Source organism: Amia ocellicauda, chromosome 6 (genome assembly GCF_036373705.1).
Source record: "Amia ocellicauda isolate fAmiCal2 chromosome 6, fAmiCal2.hap1, whole genome shotgun sequence".
Lineage (NCBI taxonomy): Eukaryota > Metazoa > Chordata > Actinopteri > Amiiformes > Amiidae > Amia > Amia ocellicauda.
In genome coordinates, this window is record NC_089855.1 from 46,125,153 (window position 1) to 46,151,650 (window position 26,498).

General features: G+C 49.5%; 3 protein-coding genes across 3 annotated transcripts; all 3 read left to right on the plus strand.

Moving 5' to 3' along the window:
• The first annotated feature begins 3,333 nt into the window (after positions 1-3,333).
• tomm22 (translocase of outer mitochondrial membrane 22 homolog (yeast)) lies at positions 3,334-6,496 on the plus strand. The gene is made up of 4 exons (XM_066707286.1): positions 3,334-3,605; positions 4,537-4,655; positions 5,423-5,540; positions 5,717-6,496. The coding sequence occupies exons 1-4, from the start codon at positions 3,513-3,515 to the stop codon at positions 5,789-5,791; spliced, it is 405 nt and encodes a 134-aa protein (XP_066563383.1). The 5' UTR covers positions 3,334-3,512; the 3' UTR covers positions 5,792-6,496.
• Positions 6,497-6,593: 97 nt separating this feature from the next.
• dmc1 (DNA meiotic recombinase 1) lies at positions 6,594-13,871 on the plus strand. The gene is made up of 14 exons (XM_066707285.1): positions 6,594-7,449; positions 7,867-7,928; positions 8,292-8,336; positions 8,886-9,032; positions 9,204-9,286; positions 9,424-9,476; positions 9,642-9,683; positions 11,911-11,983; positions 12,187-12,278; positions 12,543-12,616; positions 12,762-12,876; positions 13,299-13,359; positions 13,467-13,583; positions 13,789-13,871. The coding sequence occupies exons 1-14, from the start codon at positions 7,233-7,235 to the stop codon at positions 13,856-13,858; spliced, it is 1,251 nt and encodes a 416-aa protein (XP_066563382.1). The 5' UTR covers positions 6,594-7,232; the 3' UTR covers positions 13,859-13,871.
• A 1,822-nt stretch (positions 13,872-15,693) lies between these two features.
• Positions 15,694-25,688, plus strand: ddx17 (DEAD-box helicase 17). The gene is made up of 13 exons (XM_066707287.1): positions 15,694-16,087; positions 16,397-16,553; positions 16,795-16,891; positions 17,519-17,652; positions 17,808-17,873; positions 18,027-18,168; positions 18,283-18,443; positions 18,590-18,762; positions 18,886-18,996; positions 19,107-19,168; positions 19,404-19,463; positions 24,243-24,482; positions 24,581-25,688. Exons 1-13 carry the CDS (start codon positions 16,026-16,028, stop codon positions 25,240-25,242), a joined length of 2,127 nt encoding a protein of 708 aa, XP_066563384.1. The 5' UTR covers positions 15,694-16,025; the 3' UTR covers positions 25,243-25,688.
• Positions 25,689-26,498: the final 810 nt, after the last annotated feature.

The following is a 26,498-nucleotide window of genomic DNA, read 5'->3' on the forward strand; positions in this document are numbered from 1 at the left end:
TGTATGTTCATCCTCTCCTAACAGGATTTTTATTTTGTCTTCATCACTGAACTCTTGGATCCTGTGACCTGGGCTGAGAGTTTCGGGAGGTACGTGTCCCTGGCTGTGGAGTATTTGGTACAGTGCACCAGGAAGTGTGTCTCGTCCTCCACCTCCCCCTGCTCACACTGTCCACACAGTCTCTCCTCTCTGGGCTTCCAGGTCTGCCTGTGTCGCCCTGTTTCTATTTCCAAGCTGTGGGCACTGAGTCTGTACTGGCTCAGGGTTTATCTCTGTTTGGGGTCCTTCACTCTCACCAGGTAAGGTGCCAGGCTGTAGTCCCTCTGTTGAGAGCGGTAACACTGCAGTTTGTGCTTCTGTTCAGTTTCTGTGTGCCAGCGCTCCAGGTATTGTGCTCTCATCTTCTTAGTGATGATGTTGATCCTGGTGCCCGCTTGTCTACCCACTGGGGCTGGTGTGGCTCTGCTCAGTGAGGGGCTGTGCCAGGGTACGAATGGCACACTGTTTAGGGCCATGCTTCTGGCTCTGCAGTGCTGTGTGGCAGTAGGAGTGAGGGTGGCTGTTGTTGATGTGGACCCAGTACTTCAGTTCCCTCTTGTGCACAGTGAGCAGCAGTGGGAATTCAGCTCAGTTCAGCTCTGCATGCGTTATTGGCTGCGCTCCTGTGCAGCTGGAGCAGGTGTCTGCAGAACTCCAGGTGCAGGCTCTCAGTTGGGCTGCTGTCCCACTTGCTGTGATCAGGGTAAGTTACTGGCCCCACACTTCAGTACAGTACAGGAGGATTGGTGACAATATACTGTCAAAGATTTTAAGCCAGATCCTCACTGGGGGTTTTAAGTTGTACAGTTGTTTTTGTATTGCATAAAAAGCCCTTTGTGCCTTTTCTTTAAGTGCACTTATAGCTGCATTGAAGCTCCCTGATGCACTAATGTCCAGACCAAGGTATGTGTAATTGGTTGTGTGCTGTACTGTGTTGCCATTTACAAAGAATTGAAATTTCTGTGCCTGGCTCTTGGCTTTTTTCTGGAACACCATGATTCTGGTCTTGTCCAGGTTGGCTTCCAGGGCCCAATCCTGGCAGTACTGCTCTAGTATGGTCAGGCTCTGCTGCAGCCCCTGCTGTGTGGGTGAGAGCAGAACCAGGTCATCAGTGTACAGCAGTAGTTTGACAGTGGAGTGGTGCAGAGTGAGGCCTGGGGCTGAGGACTGCTCCAGCACTGAAGCCAGCTCATTCATATAGATATTAAAGAGTGTAGGACTCAGGCTGCAGCCCTGTCGCACTCCGCGACCCTGGTGGAAGAACTCTGTTCTTTTGTGGCCGACCTTCACACTGCACTTGTTTTCCTGGTACATGTTTTTGATGATGTCATAGGTTTTCCCTCCTATGACACTCTCCAGCAGTCTGAGGAGCAGTCCGGGGTGCCAGATGGAGTCGAAGGCTTTTTTGAAGTCGATGAAACAAGCAAAGACTTTCCCCGTGTTGGTGCCGTGTACATGTTTGCTGAGGAGGCTGTGTAGAGCGTAGATGTGGTCGGTGGTGCGGTGATTGGGAAGAAAGCCGATCTGGCCTCTGTTCAGCACACTGTCCTCTGACAGGAAGCTCAGGATTCTGCTGTTCAGGATGCTGCAGAAGACCTTCCCCAGGCTGCTGCTCACACAGATCCCTCTGTAGTTGGAGGGGTCCAGCTAGTCGCCGCTCTTGTGGATGGGGGTGATGATGGTTCCACAGAGCAGGGAAGCAGCCAGCAGTCAGCACCAGGTTGTACAGCTTAAGCAGGCCCTCCCGTAATGCCAGGCTGCTGTGCTTCAGCATCTCATTGAGGAAAAAATCTGCCCCACTGGCTTTTTTAGATTTCAGGGATTTTATTCTTTCCTTTAGTTCCTGCAGGGTAATGGGGGTGTCCAGGGGTTTTTGATTGTCTTTGATAATGTTTTCTAAATCCTTTAGTTTCTTTAGGGTCAAATTTTGTTCTGGTGTTAGAGTTTGCTCTGGTATTTCTTGGTATAGATTTTCAAAGTAATTTTTCCAAATGTTGCCATTATGAATAGCCAATTCTCTATCTTGCTTGGTGTAATTTAACTCGTTCCAAGTTTCCCAGAAGGCGTTTTGATCAATTGATTCTTCAATTTTTTCCAGTTTTTTGGTGATATAATTGTCTCTATTCTTTCTCAGTGTGTATTTCTAGTGTCTCAGTGTGTGGTGGTAGTGATGCTGTACTGTGGTGTTATCTGGATCTCTGTGCTTCTGGTTGGAAAAAGATCGCAGTTCCTTTATGATTTCTTTGCATTCAGCATCAAACCATTTTTCTTTTGACTGTCCCTTTTTATTCTGTTTTTTATTTTTATTTTTCTTAGGTTAGACTTGGTGGCTAGGATTTCAAAGATGTCATTTAGTTCTCTTATTGCTAAATTTACTCCATTTGTGTTTGATTCATCATTTTTATTTTGAAAGTTTTGCAATAGATTTCCATCCTGTGTATTGCAGAGTGCTTTCTCATACTCTGAGATGCTCTGCTGTGTCCACTTGTAGGAGGTAGTGAGGTTGAGGAGGTTGGAGGTGGTCTGCTGGCTGGGGTGTGGCTGGGTCTGTCCTCTTTATGTACAGCACTGTTTGACAGTGGTCAGACAGGAGGGTTTGCTGCTTGACTGTAAATGCATTAAAATTGTTTGGGTCCATGTCTGTAATTACGTAGTCCACTACGCCAGTGCCAAGTGCTGAGTTGTAAGTGTATCTTCCTAAGGAGTCCCCCTATCACACTGCTGTGCTCTGTTGACTGGTGGCTGTCTGTCCTTGCCGGTTCTGAAGATCTCTACCACTGGCCACCACACGAGGAGCTTTCGACAAATTGGTGATCTTTGGGCAAATCAATTCCCCTGGTCACTCACAGAGCAGAGACCTTTACCAGAAAAAATGAGCTGTCAGGGGCAATGGCCGATCTGTACATTTTCTGTACATTAAAGATAACAGTAACATTAAATATGATCTGCCGCGTGCAAATATGGCAGATCATGCACAATTGCTTTTCATCGGAAATTAAGCATGGTTTTGTCTTGAATAAATAATTAAAAGTCATTGGCGCAGACACTTTTGCATGACACTGAGACAATATAGGATGGAGAAAACACAATGCATTTGAGTATCCTAGAAACTAATTTACTGAATTGCAGAAGTAGGTGAATGTCAAAATGTATGTTCTCAACACTTGTATGCCAGCAGCACTGAAACGCGTTGCTCATTGCAGTTATCCCTCTCAAACGACAGATGGCGCCACTCTTTCTATGCGGAGGTTTATAAACCATCTGCGCCTGCAAGCCGCCTTCCCGTGGTGCACCGCGCCCAGTAACCCTGAGTGACCTCCGACACACCGCAGCGCCGACACGCTTCCCCGGCACTGAGCGCCCAGGCAGGCCGACACACAGGCGTCCCAGCGGGCTGAACCAGCGGCACCTCCTGTAATATCGCTGTGCAGATTAAGAGACCAGCAGCCAAGCCGGCGTGTCAGTAACCCTCCATGGCCGGAATCGAGAAGCTGTCTCCCGCCTCGGGCCCCGTGGAGACGCGGCCCCCGGAAGACGAGATCGAGGGAGACGAGGAGGACGAGGAGGTGAGCCGGCGCGCTGCGTCCTTGTGCTGCACAGTGAAGCAGCTGCTCACTGAAGTGCTCTGTCCCTCCGGTCCCAGTGATCGCTTCACAGTCAGCAGCGACATATACCTTGAGCTGCAATTGTCTCCCACCATCGCTTAGTTATACTGGCGTGTATTGACCTGGACTGGTGCAGTGTGTGTGTGTGTGTGTGTGTGTGTGTGTGTGTGTGTGTGTGGGGGGGGTGCATTCAACTCCTTTAACACGAGTGATTATTGTGCACAGATGTCTGTATCCCGGCGCCATTGTTTCCTAATATCAAACTCTTCTACACATTTAAGAGAACTACAGCTGTTCTACTCAGTTTGAGCCAGAATACAGATCCCTTCACAGCAGACATCAGTGGAAAATTAATCTCGTTAACAATGCGTTTCATTCAGTAACCCAATCCAGTGTATGGCTTACCGCTGTATTTACACCACTAACGGGTTAATCGTCTAATAATAAATCGCACAATTGATGTAACTCACTGCCTTTAAATGTGAATAGAATTGAACCACCAAGTTTCGTACAGTTGAGTTACTTTTATGCTATTAACCAGGCTCACTATACTGCACTCTGAATCTCATCTTTGCAAAATGTGAAACTATATGCATATATTAAACCTGATAAGGTTCAATTTATCTAAGTTAGTACCTGCACGCTTACATATGCGCCAAACCAACTCTTTATTTAAACAAATTGAGATCAGTGTTTCAAGATGCAAGATCTTCATCTAGATAAAGAATTCACTTTCAAACACACTGAAATCTCATCTTTATTGGTCCATTGTCACTAGCAGTGTGTGTGTATTCTGAATGATGAAATGCATTCTCTGTTGTTGGTGTGTGGATGGGGAGTTTTAGTGGCGGCTGCAGGTTCACATGAGTGAGTGCTGTTTTGTGTTTCCCAGCTGGACGAGACGCTGGGCGAGCGCATCTGGGGGCTGACGGAGATGTTCCCCGATGGACTGCGCTCAGCGGCCGGCGTCACGCTGGACTGCTCCTTCTCCCTCGCCAAGAAGATGTATAGGTGAGCACGAGTGGGGAATGACCTCCTGTATGTGCTGTCAGTCTGTATACTGTGTTGTTCCTTTAGTACAGTATAGTGTCATGGGGGGGGTGTTGGGACGAATGAGCCTTTATCCTGTGGAGAGACTACCAGTGAGCCAGTAGAGTCACCCACTGTGAGCGGTCAAGTTGCATTTGAAGTTCAATCACTGAAGTCGTCAAACTGAAGATCTAAACCATTCGGATGTGGTTGTAGTTGGAAACTTGAACAAATGCGCACACCTGAAAAACACCATCCTTGGATATCTGAATCGTAGTCCTGTGCAGCAGTGTGGAAATCATCTTCTGAAGCCTAAATTATTTGGATGTCTCTGAAGCCTCGAATGCTTCTAAGATGGACATGTTTAAGAGGGTTACAACAGCTCAACCCCCTGTGGTCTTGAATGTGTTTTCAATTATTACACTTGTGTAGAATAGAGGCTGTTTTCATTGGGTGCAGGGGAGGATGGGCGGAGGAATGTGTGCCCTGTTCCGCTGCTGGAGTCAGTGTAATCCTCATTAATCTGTTTTAGTTTTTTTTTTTTTCCATTATTATTCTATGTTCATTACCAGTTCTAAATATTTGCAGTCCTTATAGTTAAGACTGTTAGTCCCATGATGTGCTGGGATTGTGAAAGCTGTTTGAGTGTTCCTGATCCGTTCCTCCAAGAGCTGGACATAAATGCTGGTTGACCAGCAACCCTGTGTGCAGCTCCTCTGTTTTCTAAACTCACTCCCTCCCTCCCTCAGCTTCACCCGCTCAGCGCTGTGGGTCGGAACCACCTCCTTCATGATCCTGGTGCTGCCCGTGGTCTTCGAGACGGAGCGACTGCAGCTTGAGCAGCAGCAACTGCAGCAGCAAAGACAGGTAAGGGGGCCACGGGGGGGCGTGGGAGCCGAAGATTGACACCTACAGGTGCAGGATGCAGAAATGAAACCACAGCGAGGCGCTGGCTGGACGAGGAGGGGTCGGGCAGGTCGGGCACACTGAGACAGGAGCCCTGCAGTATTTTACGGACTATGAATGCGTTTCTTTCTCTCCAGATCCTGCTGGGACCGAACACAGGGATGTCGGGAGGGATGCCGGGAATGATGCCTCCTGCTCCCGGGAAGATGTGACCCCCTGGAGCTGCGGCTGATCCTGACGGGAGCGAGCGGAACTGGGTGTGGGGGAGGGAGGGAGACCCTGGATCGGCGCACGGGTCCACCACCCCAGCACTGGGATGACTGCTACACCAATTCGGAACAGGAAATGACCAAAACAGCGGGATAATAAAGAGACCTCCCCCCCTTTTCAGCAGACCCTCCCCCCCTGCCCAGCCTGTCTTGGGCCGCAAGATCCCGGATCAAAGCACTGACTGTTTGCTGATGGCTGCGGTTTTATGTTGTTGTTTTTTTTTTATATATGTAAATGTCTGTGATCTTGTGTGGGGGGGTGTAACGGTGAGGCGCACATCAAGGACAATGCAGCAACGGGAGCCCGGAGGGTCGGGGCGAGTCTGGTGTGAATTGGTTTAACAGAGCTGGGCATATATATGTGTGTATGTATATTTTAAATAATATATATATATGTGTTGTCAAAGTGCTGTGGGTCAGTCGGCACTGGACAACTGAAAAGCCTCATTGGTCCTCCTGTATCAGATGAGCAGTGAAGAGGGACGTCACAGTCTCCGCTGACCTCCAGTCCTCTGTGCTCCCCAGCAAGGCAACACTAATGTCCAGTGCGTTGCTCTGCTGTCGTGGTGCCCCGGCTCTCGTCCCCGGAGCAGATGCCCATCGCTGTGTATGATTTACTGTACAGGAAATTAAACTACTTCCAGTGGATCCTCCCATGCTTCCAGTCGTTTTGTGCATTCTATTAATAATGAAAACCTGCCAAATATTTTCCTTTTGATTTCCCACTCTCTATCTATCTGAAATCTAGAGTGATTATAGACACTGTGGTTTGATTTTGAATATGGTTTTTGTGTACAAGGTATTACAATTTTCCACCTTTTTTCTTTTATTCACATCCACTCAAAGGTGTTGTCTGGTGCTGGTGCTTCTCTAAAACGGATTTGACCAATAATTACTTATCAGTGCTGGACTGATAGAGAGGGGTCTCGTCCCGTCCCCCTGCTCCTAATTAGTTAATGACCCTTCAATTGAATGGTTATGGGATCTGGAATTCCTATATTTACAGCAGTGCAAAAGTGGGGTTGAGTAAGGTTAAAGGTTAAAATATATTTTTGTTGGGGTACATTTCTCTAAACAAAATATTTGGAGTGGTTTATGGTACTTCATCAATGCACTGCTATAATTAAATATAAAATCGCACCCTGTCTCTTTGGTTTTCCACTGTATTTGAACGTAATCTGTTTTTTTTATTGTTTTTTTTACTTATTAATTACAAACATAGAAGGGATTCATTGCACACGAATTAAAATGTTCTCTCTGTGTGTCTAAAATTAAAAACAAATGTCACTGTCCGCGACCTCCCGGCACTCTCGCGATGCAATAGACACGTGGGCTTGGACGCTCCTCCAATCAGCGTTTGGAATAGACGTCGGGGGCGGGACTTATGTCAATGACAAGACAAGCACCCAATCAAAGGCAACAGGAATGGCGTGACGTATTGACAGTTCTAGCCAATCAGAGGGGCAGCTGGGTGGGTGGAAACCGCCGCTCGACGGCCCGGCCGAGGCTGGTCCTGTTCCCGCCAGCCGTCACCGGGTCTCAGGCAAGCGGTAGGACAAGCGCTCGTCACCGGCCGGCATTGAAGCGCCTACACTATTACAGTATGGCCCCTTATTGAAATGTATTCTATAGAAAACAATGTAACTTTTATTTAGAAGGTGTGAGTTTACTATACTCATCTGAGGTGTCTAATAATAAAACAATATTAATACCATAGGCGTGTTATTCTCGGTGTTTAGTAGGTAATAATCGTCTTATTTTTAAAGACCCATGAAGACTGATCTCTCGATGTATCATTGGAGCCCAAAAGAAGAAATGCTCTTAATACATTTTTTTTTCTGTACCTGTACAGCTAATATAGTTATGCATATCTGTCATTGAAGTGTCAACAACATAAACGTTATTCTATACAGTCCTGTACTGCCTGACAAATTAATTAAATCAGTACATACTGCAAACACATTTTATTGATAGGCATGTTCATTATTATACTCAGTTGTGTGTATATTGTCTCTCAGTCGAGATGAAGTCGGTGGGTGACCAGGTAGTTGAGGACGAATCCGGGTTACATGATGATGAGGTACAGAGCTGTCTTTATTCCTTGTCTCATGTCTATTGATTGATTTTTTCTTAAAGTGTTTTCCCAGTAGCCCACGCTGTACTTTAACTGGACACATTGGTGATTATTATTATTAGTAGTAGTAGTAGTAGAAATAGTAGTAGCAGCTGTAATTCATGCAATAACTCTGAGATTGTAATCGTTTGTCAGTTTACAGAGGAGTTTTCAAAGCTGCCTGCAGCTGGCAGTCTGCAGCCTGGGGTCGCTGACAACAAAACCCCAGACCCACTGCGCTTATAACACAGCGTACACCACCGCTAGTCTGCTGTCGCTCATTATGTTTCTGTCTTGTTTCTGTCCCTGTGTGTGTGTGTGTGTGTCTAGGAATCCTTTTTCCAAGACATCGACCTCCTGCAGAAGCATGGCATCGTGAGTGTGAGACAAGACTCAACCCCCCACACACAGACACCAGCACTGCTTTGATTCAATCTTGGCCTTCAATTAGGAGAAAATGGATCCGCCTGCAAAAAAAAGCTGCAAAAAGTGTCACTGTGGTACAATACCAATGGGAACAGGAGTCCGATTGGGGATGTTATAAGGTTGTGAGGAGCTGTGGTATGCTGTGGAGCAGGTGTCCCCCACCCTGGTCCTGCAGGGCTCTGAGGTCACCCCTTTATAAAAGCCTGGAAATATGTAATTCTGACCAGTTCCAGTCTTTTAGAAACCATTGGGAGTTCCTTCAGCATCTCAGAGCAAAGAGTCCCCTTGCTTGACTAGATTAGTTGATTAATAACTCCCATGTGTTCTCAGTGTTTAGAAATGGGCAATGTAGGGTAACCTGTCAGATTAAGCTGACTGGGGGACCAGGGCTGAGACCCTGCTGGACTGCACTGCACTGAGAGACCTTGGCTGTATGATGCATCTCAGTGTCCTGTAAAATGACTCCTGACTGCACTCCCTGCCCAACTCCCACTGTAGAACATGGCCGACATCAAGAAGCTGAAGACCGTGGGCATCTGCACGGTGAAGGGCATCCAGATGACCACTCGCCGGGCGCTCTGCAACATCAAGGGGCTGTCTGAGGCCAAGGTGGAGAAGATCAAAGAGGCTGCTGGGAAAATCCTGGTGAGGGCAGGGGGTAGACACTCAGAGATCAGTGTACAGTGTCCAGTCTGGTTACTGTGCTGACCATCCCTCTTTCTCTCTCCTTCTCTTCACTCTTTGTGTCTCTCTGCCCCTCTCTGTTTCTGTCTCCTGCTCTCTTTCCCCTCCTTGATGTCTCTATCTCTGTTGTAGGAGAGTGGCTTTGTGACGGCCTTCGAGTACAGTGAGAAGAGGAAGCAGGTGTTCCATGTCACCACAGGGAGTCTGGAGTTTGAGTTAAGAGCACGACCCCATCTTTTTTTAAAATAATTTATTTATTCATTGAAAATCTCAGCCCTTTCTGTCACTGTTGTTGTGCACCCCCTTCATTTTATGCACTCACCCATTCTGTGGTTTTCCTCTGTGTCCACAGCAAGCTGCTTGGAGGAGGGGTTGAGAGCATGGCCATCACTGAGGCTTTTGGAGGTGAGTCCACGGGCTCCATCCTCTAACCTTCCATTTTTAGGACCTGGATGATACCGGTGTGGTTACATCTAGGAGCAGAGAAGAGTTTTCCCCTGTGTGTGTCCAGGTTGTGCAGCTATAGGAGAACAGGCCCTCATTCACTGGTGTTTAATTTTTTGTCTCCAGAATTCCGCACAGGAAAGACTCAGCTGTCCCACACACTGTGCGGTGAGTGCTGCCCCCCTGGGAGGAAAATCCACTCAAGGTTTGGTGGTGTTGTGTCCTTCAATTTGTAGCAGATGCTTAAACTGTGACTCTAGCCAGCAGTAATTTTGGTTACTATTGTCGGTTGGTATCAGTCTGTATTCACACCCTCTGAAACCCCAGTGTCCACCACCACAGGAGCACCTTAATCGAGATGGTGTACCAGGAAGTGATGTTTCTTTATCAGGAGAGACACAGAGCACTTCAATTGGCTTGTGTTTGTGCAGTAGTTCCCACGGACTGGTGGTGAGGGCTGCCCCTTGTGAAGGCGGAGACTTGGGAAAGTCCACAATGCCTGAGGTTATGTGTCGCCCCATGTGTTCGCTCAGAACTCCAGTGCTGATCGGAGCTGCGGCCCGGATCCGTCAGGACCCAGGGTTGCCTTAACAACCGTGAAAGCTGTGGAAAAAAACTAACCACCGTAAACATTGAAATGACCTAACTCTGTCTGCTTTTACTTTTCCTGTCATTGGTGTAAATAGAAACTGACCACAATAATATACAGTGAGGGAAAAAAGTATTTGATCCCCTGCTGATTTTGTACGTTTGCCCACTGACAAAGAAATGATCAGTCTATAATTTTAATGGTAGGTGTATTTTAACAGTGAGAGACAGAATAACAACAACAAAATCCAGAAAAACGCATTTCAAAAAAGTTATACATTGATCTGCATGTTAAGGAGGGAAATAAGTATTTGATCCCCTATCAAGCAGCAAGATTTCTGGCTCCCAGGTGTCTTTTATACAGGTAACGAGCTGAGATTAGGAGCACTCTCTTAAAGGGAGTGTTCCTAGTCTCAGCTCGTTACCTGTATAAAAGACACCTGTCCACAGAAGCAATCAATCAATCAGATTCCAAACTCTCCATCATGGCCAAGACCAAAGAGCTGTCCAAGGATGTCAGGGACAAGATTGTAGACCTACACAAGGCTGGAATGGGCTACAAGACCATCGCCAAGCAGCTTGGTGAGAAGGTGACAGCAGTTGGTGCGATTATTCGCAAATGGAAGAAACACAAAATAACTGTCAGTCTCCCTCGCTCTGGGGCTCCATGCAAGATCTCACCTCGTGGAGTTTCAATGATCATGAAAATGGTGAGGAATCAGCCCAGAACTACACGGGAGGATCTTGTTAAAGATCTCAAGGCAGCTGGGACCATAGTCACCAAGAAAACAATTGGTAACGCACTACGCCGTGAAGGACTGAAACCCTGCAGTGCCCTCAAGGCCCCCCTGCTCAAGAAAGCACATGTACAGGCCCGTCTGAAGTTTGCAAATGATCATCTGAATGATTCAGAGGAGAACTGGGTGAAAGTGTTGTGGTCAGATAAGACCAAAATCAAGCTCTTTGGCATCAACTCAACTTGCCGTGTTTGGAGGAGGAGGAATGACCCCAAGAACACCATCGCCACTGTCAAACATGGAGGTGGAAACATTATGCTTTGGGGGTGTTTTTCTGCTAAGGGGACAGGACAACTGTACCGCATCAAAGGGACGATGGACGGGGCCATGTACCGTCAAATCTTGGGTGAGAACCTCCTTCCCTCAGCCAGGGCATTGAAAATGGGTCGTGGATGGGTATTCCAGCATGACAATGACCCAAAACACACAGCCAAGGCAACAAAGGAGTGGCTCAAGAAGAAGCACATTAAGGTCCTGGAGTGGCCTAGCCAGTCTCCAGACCTTAATCCCATAGAAAATCTGTTGAGGGAGCTGAAGGTTCGAGTTGCCAAACGTCAGCCTCGAAACCTTAATGACTTGGAGAGGATCTGCAAACAGGAGTGGGACAAAATCCCTCCTGAGATGTGTGCAAACCTGGTGGCCAACTACAAGAAACGTCTGACCTCTGTGATTGCCAACAAGGGTTTTGCCACCAAGTACTAAGTCGAAGGGGTCAAATACTTATTTCCCTCATTAACATGCTAATCAATTTATAAGTTTTTTGAAATGCGTTTTTCTGGATTTTTTTGTTGTTATTCTGTCTCTCACTGTTAAAATACACCTACCATTAAAATTATAGACTGATCATTTCTTTGTCAGTGGGCAAACATACAAAATCAGCAGGGGATCAAATACTTTTTTCCCTCACTGTATATATACTATTTTGGAGGAAAACCATTTCCTTTTTAAACGTATCTTCTCATCTACCCCTTAATTTTCTTAATCCATTCCCCCCCCGGTTCTCTCTGCAGTGACCGCGCAGCTCCCAGGTGAGAGCGGCTACACCGGCGGCAAAGTGATCTTCATCGACACAGAGAACACCTTGTATCCTGCCCACCCATGCAACCGCAGCACAGAGACACATACTGCAACCGCAGCTCACCCCAGACCGCCGTGAGCCGCGGGCCTCCTGTGTCTACCATACATGTATTATTAATCGTGAGGTTATCACTCCCGTAATATGGTGCCAATATTCACAATTAATGAAGAGTTTTGTGTGAGTACGACTCCTTGACCCGCTGTGTCAGCCGCCCGGACAGGCTGAAGGACATCGCTGACCGCTTCAATGTGGACCACGAGGCGGTGCTGGACAACGTGCTGTACGCCCGCGCCTACACCAGTGAGGCCCCAGCCTGGCCCGGCTCGCCCGCCCGCGCGTCTGCAGCTCCACACAGTGCTGACATACTTTGATACACAGTACCAGGCTCTGTGGGTCTGGGAACATGTATCGGCTTTATTGCGCTTGATTTTCTGTTATTTATTGTGTGTTGGAATGGTGGACGCTGTGAGAGGGACAGTTGTGTGAGCGCTCTCTGATGCACAGCCACTCCTTCCCTCCCTCCCTCTCTCTCTCCCTCCTTCCCTCTCTCCCTCTCTCTCCCAGGTGAGCATCAGATGGAGCTGCTGGATTTCGTGGCGGCAAAATTCCACGAAGAGGGAGGCGTCTTCAAACTGCTGGTGAGAACCGGAAGAAAGGAAATCTGCTTTCTTCCAATAGTTAAATACATATGTATTATTGTACTTTATATGAACTCCATCATTGTCTCTCCCTCTCTCCCATCTCTCTTTCCCAATCTCTCTTTCTCTCTCCCTCTCTCCTCAGATCATCGATTCCATCATGGCTCTGTTCCGGGTAGATTTCTCTGGCCGGGGGGAGCTGGCCGAGCGGCAGCAGAAGCTGGCCCAGATGCTGTCCCGCCTGCAGAAGATCTCAGAAGGTGCTCCGGCCCTGACCTCCTCCGCTGGGGTCGTCCTCACTCTGTCAAAGCTGTTAACTCATGTTACAGACAGTGGAGGCTTCGGGGCTCCTCCTGTGCAGTAGATACATGTGTTATAGTCAGGATGCTGCTTTTTTTTAACACAGCTTGAAAAAAAAACAAGTCATAGAAAACATGGGGTCTCCAGTTATAGTCTACACGTACACAAAGTCACTTCAGCGCAGTCTGTGTGGGCTCTCAGGTGTGTGGTTCCCGTGTGCTGCACCTGGGGTGAAATGTGTTGAGGGACCCTCTACTTCTCCAACACACTGTCACTGCAGGTGACAGCGGACGTGGATTCCTGAGCTCTAGACTTGGCATGTGAGACCGGGCTGGAAGGGGTGGGTTGTGTTTGACTTATGTCTTGTTTGTTTCTTTCCCAGAATACAATGTAGCCGTGTTTGTAACAAATCAGATGACAGCCGACCCTGGAGCAGGCATGACGTGAGTAAGCAGAGCACAGACGGGCTTTTCTTTTTCTCTGTGTACTGGGGGCCCAGTTCTCTCCCTCTCTCTTGTTTGTGATTGGAGGGCTGCTGTGTCCATCTCAGGTTCCAAGCGGACCCGAAGAAGCCGATTGGCGGACACATCCTGGCCCACGCCTCCACCACGCGTATCAGTCTGCGGAAGGGGCGGGGCGACCTGCGCATCGCCAAGATCTTCGACAGGTGCGAGAGGTCTGCTGGGCACTACACAGTGCAGTACGCTATACCACATTATAGTACACAATAATATAGCAAAGTGCAGTACAGTACCATACAGTACAATACAGTGCAGTAAAACACAGTACAGTAAAGTACAACACATAGTACAGCACACCATAACACAGTACTGTACTAAACAAAGCTGATTGTTGTCCTTGTGTATCTGCAGCCCTGACATGCCCGAGAATGAGGCCACCTTCTCCATCACTGCGGGGGGGGTGGCAGACGCCAAAGAGTGACCTGGAGAGAGGGAGGGAGGGAGAGGGGACCCCACAGTTCATTCATATTTATTCTCAGCTGTTGATATCCTCCGGCTGTTATAACAACAACGCTGTTCTGTTGTAGATTGCGTTTCGTCACCTGTTCTATAGGACGTTCGGTGTTTGTTGTTTTTTCACTGTTGGTATTTATGAACTGTTTTCTATTTATGTCATTTTTTTTAGCCCTGTGGAAAACCACTGAGACAGAAATAAAGTAATGATTGAGAAATGGGAGTTTGTTTCATTGCATTTTGCACCAGGGGCTGGTGTGTAGTGCTCACTGATGTTTTCTCCATCGTTGATCCTGTTTACTTCAGAGGGTATAGGACAGGGATGGTGAACATGTGGCATGCCAAGTGAGTGACTATCTGCATTTATTTTATTTATTTATTTATTTTTGTCAGCCCGCCGCTCAATTGTCTAAACTGATTGGCACTTCAGAAAACCAGTCAGTATATTTGGCAGTGACGGCGCCGCCCCCAAGTTATTGAGCTGCGATCACGTTAATATTCATGGTTAGGTCGGGTTGTTGTGCGCAGATTGTAACAGTTATGCGCAGAACTGAAGAATCCTCCGCTCCCATTGGTGGAGCTGCGCAGATCCGCGCAGAACTGCGAATATCTGCACTTCACGAACAAGATGTTAATGTTATGAGTGTTTATACTGCTGTGCAGCACTCTGAGAGCAGGAGAGAGATGACAAAACACAAGTCTGTCCTGTTGTGATTAATTTTGGTCAGCAATGTCTGTTGAGCACAAAACAATATGGATGGGTTACTAATGCAGTCAAATTAACAGACTAATTCTTGTATGTAACGGCAGGGCAGTGGGAGAATCTGTGGGACTTTTTAAATGTGCCTTAGCATTATAATCCTCAAACTTAATGCGCGATGAAATGGGATTCATGCATTTTACTGCACTGTAGCAATACTGCAACATTGAAATGATTTATTAATTGTATGATGCACTGGTGGTGTTTCGTCAGAAGAAAAAAAACATTAATTCAAATTAACATTTATTTATACTAAAGTAATACAAAAATGACTTAGAAGTGAATACATTTAGAAGTGAGTCGTTTTTCGAGATTTACGATTATACTGTATTTACATTATAATAATAATGCTTTTTCTGACTATGTGAACGAAAAGACACAAATTCGCCCGTTTTCTCAATGGAAATAATTAAATTTAAAAATATCACTGTCCTGGTCACAAAAGCAAAGTTTGTGGGGAATAATCGCAATTTTTCTATAATTCTGAGGCATAAGCAATTAGGAAATAACACTGCCCAGGAAAAATAATTGTGTTAAATAGTGTTATTATACTTACATATGCTTATCCTAACCGATATACTATCATGAACACAGATATTACACTACAGCTACTACCTACTTAGGGTAGTACTATACTATACTACAACTTTGATTACAATCACTGATATTATCCGACACATTAAAATAAAATAATACATATCTTAAAATATATAATTCAAAAAGTACTTTCACATGCAAGTAAATACATTTAAATTCTAGTTAGAAGCAGTTACTAAGGTGGTGTCTCTTGCTAGCTGCATGTGATATATTGTAACAGTGGATAAGGGTCACCCTGGGTAAGGGTGTCTGCTAAGAAGCAGTTACGTCCCCTGTATCACGTCACTCCGGCGTCTTGACGTACGCTCCTTTCTCGGGACGTCGAAGTGACGACTGCGGCGGCAGGTATTCCACTAACTTTCTACGCCACTTTCAGAGCGCAGCCGCAGTCTGAGTGACTTGAGTTGCGCAGTGTAATCCGGTCACTCTACGCTACGAGCGCCGGGTCCTACGACGCCGCCATTTTCTCCTAAAGATCGTTGTGGATGAAGGCAGTTAGAGATACGCACAAACTTTCTGGAAAAATAATATCTTTATCGTTTTCGTAAGATTTATTAAGTAACCAACTTTTTTTTCCCTGAGATTATATTTATATATATATAGTTTTGTTTCTGGTAGCTGGCGCTGAGTGAACATTGACAAATAAGTCGGGCTTGTTTGTGGGCGGAGTGAACAGCCGTGTTGTTCTGTATTGTGCTTGCGTCTCCACCGCGAAACAAGCGGCTGCAGCCCGAGTTCACAGCCGGTTCATTACAGCTCCCGTGTAATTCGTGCGGAGATGCGAGGCGGCTCGTCGTACGGAGACCGGGACCGGGACCGGGACCGCGGCAGAGACCGGGGGTGAGTGCCAGCCGCGCCGTTGCGCAGCGCTACACTGCGGGGCTGAGCGCTGTCTTCTCGCTGTGTATTGCCGTGTGTTTGCGGGTCTCCAGCTGCTGCCACCTGCAGTTTCGTGGTTCTGCGTTGCTTCCGTGCAGCCCCTTTTCCTATAACAACCTTGTGCATATTTGTAGTCGCTTGGATGTACATTGTGTTGTATAAACAAGCTAAGAGCTGTCGGGTTATACAGGCCACGTGTGTGAGAGCCACTTTTCGCCTCTGCTGTACTGCCTGGATCGAGTCTATTGACTCTTCCTCTCTCCCCTCCAGCCCTCGTTTCGGCTCCAGTCGTGGCGGCCCTCCTCCCACCAAGAAATTCGGCAACCCGGGAGAGCGCCTGCGCAAGAAGAAATGGGATCTGGACGAACTTCCCAAATTCGAGAAGAACTTCTACACGGAGCACCAGGAGGTGGCCCGGATGAGCCAGGTACACAGACCCTGCACCCAAACGGGCATCGCCGCTCCCATCTCATCCTCTGCTGCTGTTGTCCTGATGATTGTGAATATTATTGAAGTCCCTTCACTAGGAGTCACTGCTCAGAATCAGTGCCACACAAAAACAGAGTCTCTCCCAGAAAACGACATTTAAATCATCCATAAACAATGATAAAATGCAGAACAAAAAAATTGCCTAATCAATGGTGTTTCTGTCTCCCTCCCTCTCTCAGTATGATCTGGAGGAGTTTCGCCGGAAGAAGGAGATCACCATCCGTGGCACCGGCTGCCCCAAGCCCGTCACCAGCTTCCACCAGGCGCAGTTCCCCCGTGAGTGCCGCCCCAGCGCACCCAGTGTTCTGTACTGTGTGTCAGTTAAACCTCAGTCTTTAACACCCTGTGTGTGTCATCATCACCATGTCAGTACACTGCTGGATAAAGGCCTGCCCAAGATGTTTCCACTAACTATCTTCAGTTTCTCTTTTCCATGTCACGCCTGCAAAGTTTATGATTTAATCTTCCCATGTTCTATGTGGTCTTCTAAGTCTTTTTTAATCTCTTGGGAGATGAAATGGCTTCCTTTGTCCATCTTTGATCTGTTCTTCTTGCAATGTGTCCACCCTATTGCCATTTTAACATTTTCACTCTTACAATCATGTCACATATTTGTTCTCGGATCCATTCATTGTTCTGTCTCTCCTTTTTCCAAGCATACACCTATCCATGCTTCTTTGTGTCGTCTGCAGTTTCTGTATCATTTCTATGTTATGTGATATATACTCACAAACATACATACCTGCTGCTGTAATTCAAAACAAAAGGAAACATTTTGTTTGTACAGAATACAAGGAACACAGATTTAAACTGTGAGTTAAGAGTCTGCTGTCTTGCGATGAAACAGCTGAAGCCTTATTCTCTCTCCTTTTCTCAATCTACACCCCCACACCTCCCGTCCAGAGTATGTGATGGATGTGCTGATGCAGCAGAACTTCGTGGAGCCCACAGCCATCCAGGCGCAGGGCTTCCCCCTGGCGCTGAGCGGCCGCGACATGGTGGGCATCGCGCAGACTGGCTCTGGGAAGACGCTGTCGGTGAGGCTCGCTCTCTCTCCCCCAGCACTCCCCCTCTCCACACTCTGCTCACCTTCGTGCCTTGGCAAGAAAAACAAAGCAAGCCAACAAAAAGTATAAATAAATTGTGTGCTTTGTTTCGAAGCCCTGTTGAATGATGTCTGTGTGTCTTGCAGTACCTCCTGCCAGCGATTGTGCACATCAACCACCAGCCCTACCTGGAGAGGGGAGACGGGCCCATCGTGAGTAGCCTCTGTGTCCTCAAACCCCTTCCCTGCAGTGTCGGTCTGTCTGCCTGTATGTGTGTGTTTGTACCCTTACCCTCTCCCTCCCTCAGTGCCTGGCTCTCACAATGTGTGTGTGTCCTCTAAACCCTGCCCCTCTCTCCCCGGCAGTGCCTGGTTTTGGCACCGACCCGGGAGCTGGCCCAGCAAGTGCAGCAGGTGGCGTTTGACTACGGCAAGTCGTCCCGCATCAAGAGCACCTGTATCTACGGGGGGGCACCCAAGGGCCCCCAGATCAGAGACCTGGAGAGAGGTGGGAGCAGCAGCCACCCTATGCACATGCACTTTTTATACAGATACTCAAAGTACCCAAAGACTTGGCCTGTTTCCACTGATTGCAGCCACTCTTTCCCTTTTCCTCCCCCAGGCGTGGAGATCTGCATCGCCACCCCGGGCCGTCTGATTGACTTCCTGGAGTCGGGGAAAACCAATTTGCGGCGCTGCACCTACCTGGTGCTGGACGAAGCCGACCGCATGCTGGACATGGGCTTCGAACCACAGATCCGCAAGATCGTCGACCAGATCAGGGTGAGTGGAGGAGGGGGGAGTTGACCAGGGTTAGGAATGGAGTCCAAGAGACGGCTTTAGAAGAGTTCCCTACAAACAGCCAGTGTAGAAACGGTTTCGATTTCTGTGTGCCACCTGTAAACGTAGTCTTGACCCCCCCCCACCAGCCGGACCGCCAGACTCTGATGTGGAGCGCCACCTGGCCCAAGGAGGTGCGTCAGCTGGCGGAGGACTTCCTGCGGGACTACGTGCAGATCAATGTGGGCGCCCTGGAGCTCAGCGCCAACCACAACATCCTGCAGATCGTGGACGTGTGCATGGAGAGCGAGAAGGACAACAAGTGAGTGAGATACACACACACTAGCAATAAACTCATTCATAGTGTGTCATTCTCACACACACACACACACACACACACTCGCAGAGCGCAGCCTCACACTCAATCCTTCCACAACCCCCCCAGGCTGATACAGCTGATGGAGGAGATCATGGCAGAGAAGGAGAACAAGACCATTATCTTTGTGGAGACAAAGAAGCGCTGCGATGACCTGACCAGGAGGATGAGGAGAGACGGGTGAGAGGGGGAGGACAGACACTGTATATATTATAGTCGTTTACACCGTGGCAGTTGGATGTTTGGTTCAATGTCAATGTGACGTTTGTTCTGGTCGGTCTGTGTGGCAGGTGGCCGGCGATGTGTATCCACGGAGACAAGAGCCAGCCGGAGCGAGACTGGGTGCTGACAGGTGAGCTGCAGGACGTGGGTCCTCCCCCACACTGGACTGGTGGGCTGGGGTGTCCGCTAACCAGTTACGCTGAGGATGTCCTTTTATCGTTGTTATTACGCCTGTGTTATGATCTGGTATCCACACTCTGTGAGTCTCGTGATGTCACACCAGAACCCCAGTCTTCATCTTCTGTTTGTTTATTTAATGTATTTGGTTGAGTTGCTATTATTTTCAATCCCCCCTCTCTCTGCAGAGTTTCGCAGTGGCAAGGCCCCAATCCTGATTGCGACGGACGTGGCTTCTCGGGGGTTAGGTACGTGTCGAACCCGTGCCGAGCCGCACATTGTAGCACTTAGAAAGGAGGGAAGAGAAATGGGGGGACATTAGGGGAAGAGACAATTTCTAGACTAAACAATGTGTTCTCAGCAACAAGTTAAGTTTAATTTATCGTTTTTATAAAAACTAAAGACAGAGAGAGTGCGTGATTCTCCCTGACGATGGTCGTTTTTTTTTAACCAAATCTTTTTTTTGTGTGTTTTTTATTTTTCTTTTCTTTTATTGTTTTCATTTGTTGTTTTTTATCCCCCCAAGTCTCCCTCCCCCCGGCGCTCGGAAGCCGGCATTCACAGGCTTTCGAAGGGGGAAGGGACGGGGGGGATGGGGCGTGCCTGCCGCAGGACCTAGGCATGACTAATCAAGCGCCCAGCCCAGAGCGGAGAGGGAGAGAAGGCCCAGATTTATCGATCCTCAGCCCAGTCCTCCTGTCTCGAGGAAAAAAAAAAAAAAAACCAAACCCTCCACCACCACCACCCCCACCCAGGGAACTCGACCTGGGCAGGGGGTAACGGCAGAGAGTAAAGGGGGCTGCTGGGCTGCCAAATTCCAGCTGGGGAGGAAAGGTGGCTGAGCTGGGGAAAAGGGTTTAGGGGGGGCCTGCCTTTTGCGGTTGTTTTTTTTTTTCTTCCTGCCTCTTAAAATCTCTAAATGCAGCCGTCCACCCAAGCTGTTGAAGATGCCTGTGTTGCTGGGCAGGGGGGCACCAGGCTGAGGCAGGCAAACCTCTGGGCCCAGCTGTACTGGAGCTGTGAGTCTTCTGGGTCTTTGTGAAGTCTCAAAGGAAGATTTAGTCAACAACATAGCTGAACTGCACTGTGTGTACAGCTTACCAGACCTGGGCAGTGTCAAGGGTTTCTGTCCGTAGACAGGTGTGTAGTGTTACTGGACTTCAGCGCAGTATGTCCTAGGTGTGTCAGTGTAGACGGGTGTGTTGTGATACTGGAGTTAAGTACAGTGTGTTACAGATGTCAGTGTAGATGGGTGTGTAGAGTCACTGGAGGGGCCCCCCCATATCACCCTGGGTCCTCAGCCCCCCCGGCTCCCTCCTCTGCCTCCTCCTCCTTTTCTTCTCCTCCTCCTGCTCCTCCCGTGGGCCCAGCCCCTGCGTGCGGGCGTCATGTCTGGTGTCCTGTTTGGCAGTGTCCCGCTCCGGCCAGCGGCTGCTGTGCAAAGGGAGGGGGGAGGGGGCAGCCTGGAGCCGCCGTGCCGCGTTCAGCCGCCCAAATGCTTCTGCGCCAACAGACCCCAGAACAGAACAGAACGACAGGTTTCACTGCAGCCCCCACTGCCAAAAGTCATATTCATCTCTGTGCAGCGTGCGTAGATGCTCCAGAAACACAGATACAATATTACCCAGCAGCCCTTACTTCCAAAAGAGAGAAAAACATCTTGCCTAGCCGCCCCCCCGGTAAATGGAACCAGACAAAAAAAGAACGGTCACTTTACCCATAGTGCACCACTGTGACAGATCACTTGTCTGTTTTATCATCATCATCAAACTCCTCGAGGCAAAAAGCAGTTTCCTCCTGATTTGTCCCTAGCCCCCTTTTCAAGTCTCCACTCAAACAAGCCCCACCACCCGTCTTGTCCCCCCATCCTCGAGCCTGGACACCCATGGTCTGTTTCTTGTTACTGCAGTAGTCGGGAGTTTTCTGGGCTGTGCTGCCTGCTGCGCTCAGGGCGAGGGGCTGCGCTGTCAGCCGCTCCCCCGCTGTCTCCTCTGTCTCCTGTGTGTCTGTGTTCGAAGACAACGACAAATTGAGAAATCTGTAACACTTGGGTGGAAGCTGCCACCACTACACTGCCAGGCCAGACTCATTGTTTCCTAAATATCCCATCTATAGTTAGAAGAAAGAAACTATTTTTTTATTTTTGGGAGCCTGAGAAAGGTAAGATGTGTTCTCCCCTCCGAGCAAGAAATATCATTAAAAAATACATATTTTTGTTTTCTTGTCCTGGAAGAAGGAGGTTTTTCTCTAATGGGTCAGACCTTTTTCAAAAATAAACTATTTGGAAAGCCACTAGCAGAATCTCGGCCCCCAACACACCCACCCACTCGCTCGACCTCCTCCCTGTTCGGGCAGAAAGGCAAATCTGAGCAAAGATGTAAAAAGTACATTTTAAAAATCTATATACAATGCAGGTTCCCTAAACTTAACCGTGGACTTGCCCTAAATTCTTCACTCCCTGGCCTCCAGCAGAGGGAGGCCTGTGTCCCCTCGGGTGTTCAGTGGGGCCTGTAGGTCAGGCAGCCGTGACGCCCTGAGGTAGCGCCAGAAGAGTGCAGATTTATAATTCACCAGACCCCCTCCCCCCAAGCCACCCACTTGCCCCATAAGCCCCCTCTGGAGTCTGGAGACTGCCCCTTGCTCTTGCTCCTGACCCCCTTGCCCACCCTCCCTCCATCCTTCACTGGCCGGCGCCTGGGCAGAGGTGCTGTCCTGGTCTCTTCCTCCGGGGGGAGACGAGGAGGAGGCCTAAAGACCTGGGACTCGCCTCGTCATGCTGCCCAGGGCACGGAGGGAGACGCTGGGAAGGGAGTGCAGACCCAGTGTGCTGGAGCCTGGTGAGAGGGCTGGGGCTCAGACCCAGAGGGACAGGGTAAGGAGGTGCGGGCCCGGGCTTCTGAGGTCCGGGTCAGACTGGGGCTCGGCGGCAGAACCAAGCAGAACGGCGGCAGCAGTAGGAGGCGGCAGCAGCAGCGGCGCCTCAGGTTCTGGCCTGCCAGGGAGTTGGGCGGTTCTGACCCGTTAACCTCCAGGACAGGTGTGCGTGAGGGGAGGTAGCGGAGCTCTTACCTTGATCTAGCGCCGGCTCCTGTAGCAGCGGTAAGTACGGCTGACGAACACAAAAGCACGCGCGTCGCACAATTACCCTCCACTCACTGCAGTTTAGACACCCCTTGGCGTCTCTGCCCTTCAGCTGTGCAGCCATAGAGGCCAGTGTCATATGAGCCCCTGAGTTGGTGTTCCTTCCTGTGTTGCTTGTTTGTTCATCCTGCTAACCCTCCTGACTAACTCTCTTTATCTTTGTCTTCTGTGTGTTTTATTTACTTATTTAAGTGTCTGTTTTCGCTGGATAATTCCAAATCTACAGTATGACAGATCTCCCCCCCCCCCCCTTCTCCCCCTACAAAAAGAAACTGATTTAAAAGGAGACGTTTCCTCTCTGAAGCAGCAGTGGTGTGTTTGTCCAGAGCCCGTCCTCTGTAATGAGAAACAGACTTGTTTCGGTTCGGTGTTCGAGAATTGCAGCCCGGTGAGCCCGACCAAACAAAAGTATCTGCACGATTTTTCTGAGCAGTTGATGCAAACCTACCCACCTCCTTTCTCAACCACTGCCACCTCGCCCAATACATTTATATCCGTGCCAAATCACCCCCCCAAGACCCTCTTGGCGTGTCCTTGAGCCCCTGCAGATTTTGACACAGGACCGGTGAGATGTTTGGAGCCCAAACGCCCTGTCCCAGGCTGCCCAGACTGGGGGCAGATGTTCAAGGATTCTCTCTCTCTCTCTCTCAGCCTCTGTCTCTCTCTCTTTCTCTCTGAGAGTCCACTGTATGTTATCCTGTTTTATTTTCAGTCCTAGGACATCTCTCCCAGTCTTGCTTGGGCCCCTGTGCAGGAAGCTCTAAAACCTCTTGCCACTGCAGTACCAGTGTTTTAAATTTGACCGCCAGTCCCTCTTGAACGCCAGCTCGTCCCTCTGATCTGCAGGCACAGCCGTGTCTCCCGCACTATGAAGCAGTGCCATGCAAACGCACCCCCACTCGCCCCTGGCCATAGGTTATAGTGAGGGGGGGGCAGGGCGCAGAGAAGCATGAGGCCGCTGTGTCAGAGACGCGAGCGCTGAACTCCAGACTGGATGAGTGTGCGTGTCTGTCTGTGTGTCTGTCGGGTGGGCAGTGGGCGCTTTTATTTTATTTATTTTTATTTGGGGGGGGGGGTTTGTGTTTCAGCAGGTCAGTGTGCAATAGCGGGTTGTAAATGTTTAAAAGATGACCTGTGCCATTGAGCACCAGTAGTGAAGTGGCAAATACATAGTTATGACTCAAAGTCCTGTGTGTGAGTGTGTGAGAATCAGTTTGTGTGTGAGTGAGATGGTGTAAGTGGAAACCGTTTTGTGGTTGGGTTGGCACTCTGCAGTCCTTCAGGCCGCTGGCAGGTAAGTCCCGAGTCTGACGTGACTGGAGAGTTTCAGGTGAATCGCGAGGGGGGTGGGGGCTGTGGTGAGGCTTCACTCTGCAGTGGTTGTTGGGGATGAATCAGAGACTGAGTTGAGCAGTCTGAGACCTGGCCAGAGTGCTGGGTTTGGAGATGTTTGTGTGTCTGAAGTGTCTGGCACAGTCAAGGTAAGTGAAGCCAGGAGAGTTAGCTTTGCAAAGGTGTCGTTGATTTATTGGATTTAGTCATTTGCCTGGGAGGGCTGGGGACGAGACACTCGCGTTGTCTCACACTCTGTAGTGCAGTGGATTAATCCAAATAAACATCAATACATGATCAGCAAAATCAGCTGCCCTTTGCAAAGTCCTTGTCACCAGATTCATCCTCCTCCCACTCGATCTGCCCTCACCTTCACCCCCATCTTCCTGTTGTCATCTCCAGGCTCTAATTTGTCTTTTTCCCCCCCCCCTCCCCCATCATTTCTTGTGGGGCAAAAAATCCCCCCACTCATCCAACCACACATCGCCGACCCCCCCCCCCCAAACCCCAAATGAAACCCCTACCCTGACCCCACCCCACCGGCGATAATAAAGATGTGGAGGACGTGAAGTTCGTGATCAACTACGACTACCCCAACTCGTCGGAGGACTACGTGCACCGCATCGGCCGCACGGCACGCAGCACCAACAAGGGCACGGCCTACACTTTCTTCACCCCCGGCAACCTGCGGCAGGCGCGCGAGCTGATCCGCGTGCTGGAGGAGGCGCGGCAGGCAATCAACCCCAAGCTGCTGCAGCTGGTGGACTCGGGCCGCGGCGGGGGCGGCGGAGGGGGTGAGTGAGGGAGAGGGAACTTGATCATTTTCATGCCACAGTAATGCCCACCCCTGCCCTGCTCTTCTGTAATACCTCTCTCTCTCTGTCACCCCCAGGCGGTCGCTCCCGGTACCGTGGCGCCGGCTCCAACTCCAACAACCCCAACCTGATGTACCAGGAGGAGTGCGAGCGGCGCATGCGCAGCGTGGGGGGGGGCAGCTCGGCGAAGGACGGCCGGGCAGGGGGGGGTAGCGGTGGCGGCTCCAGCAGCAGCAGCAGCAGCAGCAGCTTCGGCCGAGACGGGCGTGGAGGGGGCAGCGGGACGGGCGGCCGGGATCACAACGGCGCTGATCGCTCCTCCTCCTCCTCGGGGTACCGGGACCGGGCGGGGCGGGACAGCCGTGGGGGCGGCAGCAGCTACGGCACTGGGGCCAACGCCAGTGGCTCGTACAGCTCAGGGGGGCCCGGGGAGCAGTACCAGGGCTTTGGCGCTGGGGGGACTGGCCCCAGGGGCGGCTCCCAGCAGACGGGGGGCTCCGTGGCAGGGGGCGCGGGGGCGGCCAGTGGGCAGGACCAGACCCAGGCCCAGGCCCAGGCCCAGCCGCAATTCGGGGGGCTGGCAGGACGCACAACCCCCGCCCCGCCCCCCCCCTCTGGCCCCCAGCCCCTCATGGCCCAGCAGTTCGCTCCCCCCCAGCCCATCCTTGGCTTCATGGGACAGGCACCCTACCAGTTTGCCCCCCCGCCCCCACCACCTCCCCCTCCACCCAGGAAGTGAAGCCAGTACACAGTCCTCTTTTTTTTCCTCTCACCCCCTTTCTTTCTTTCTTTTTCTCTTTCTCTCTGTCTGGACTTGGTGAATCCAGAGCAGTTGCTTGTTAACGTGAAAGGGTGTTTTTTCCTTCTCCCTCCTGCCCCCCCACTCACCTTACCCTCCTGCACTGTGCTGAGACAGAGCCCAGGGGGGAACTGCAGGCTGGAGATCACAGCTGCAGGAGATGTGGGGGCAGGGCCTGGTCATGTGGCCAGTTCTGAAATCTCCTGAATTGCTGTTTGTTTTTGTTTTTTTAAGTCAGATATGTGAAATGTTGATTAACCAGCCCCCCCCCACACCTAGTTACAGCAGAGTTTTTTACCCTCCTGCAAAAAAAAAAAAAATCCCACTTCAGCAGCCAAAGAACTTCCACCGTCACATGTGAATTAAATTGTACATAAGTATATATACTTCTTTTCCCTTTGCTTCATTTCACTGGAGTGTCTGCGCTGCTCCTGCCCTGCCGGTCACAGCCAGCGCCGTGCTGCTCAGTGCTGATCGGCTTGAATGAGTTTAAGTGTTGGGATGATTCATGTTCAGATTTGTATTGCTGTTCAGTTCAGAGGGCTGGCAGTGCTGTTACAGGCCATGGGATTCACTAGTGAAGGATCTAGTTGCTTAGTTTTGCTTGTAGCTTTTCTGATTCAGAGGTAAGGAGCTGTTTGCTTTGGTTATTGTCTTTTTTTAAATATTTTCAATGAGAGTATTTTGTTGGTGCGTATAGGAGAGCAGTCATGTGAGCCGTAAAGTATCAGTTATCAGTGTTGTTTTGTACACAGCCCAGACGCGTGTAATCCCTTTCCTTCAGGAGAGCAGGCGGGGATGAGAGGCTCGGCCTCCTGGGCTTCAGGACAATAGTAGCCTGTGAGGGTCTGATCTCTGTTGTGATTGTAGTACAGTTCACAGTACAGGGCTGCGAGACAAACAGTGTACAGCTGAGCTGCATTGTGGGACAGACCCCCGAACTCACTGCGGGAGACCCCCACTCTGCCTGGCTCCCCTCCCTCTCTCTCTCTTGCTCATCTGTTCTTGTTTGTAGTCTTCTCCTGAGCAGTTGAAAAGAAGGAGAATGTTAATTTTCTGTGTAGTTGAAATTATAAAACTAAATGTCTGTTTTTGATACAGTATGGAGACATTTTCTTTTCAGGTTTAAATAAAAGATTTGACAAAAAAGTCCTATGTTGTATTATTGTAATAAGTTTAGTTTGACATGAAATATG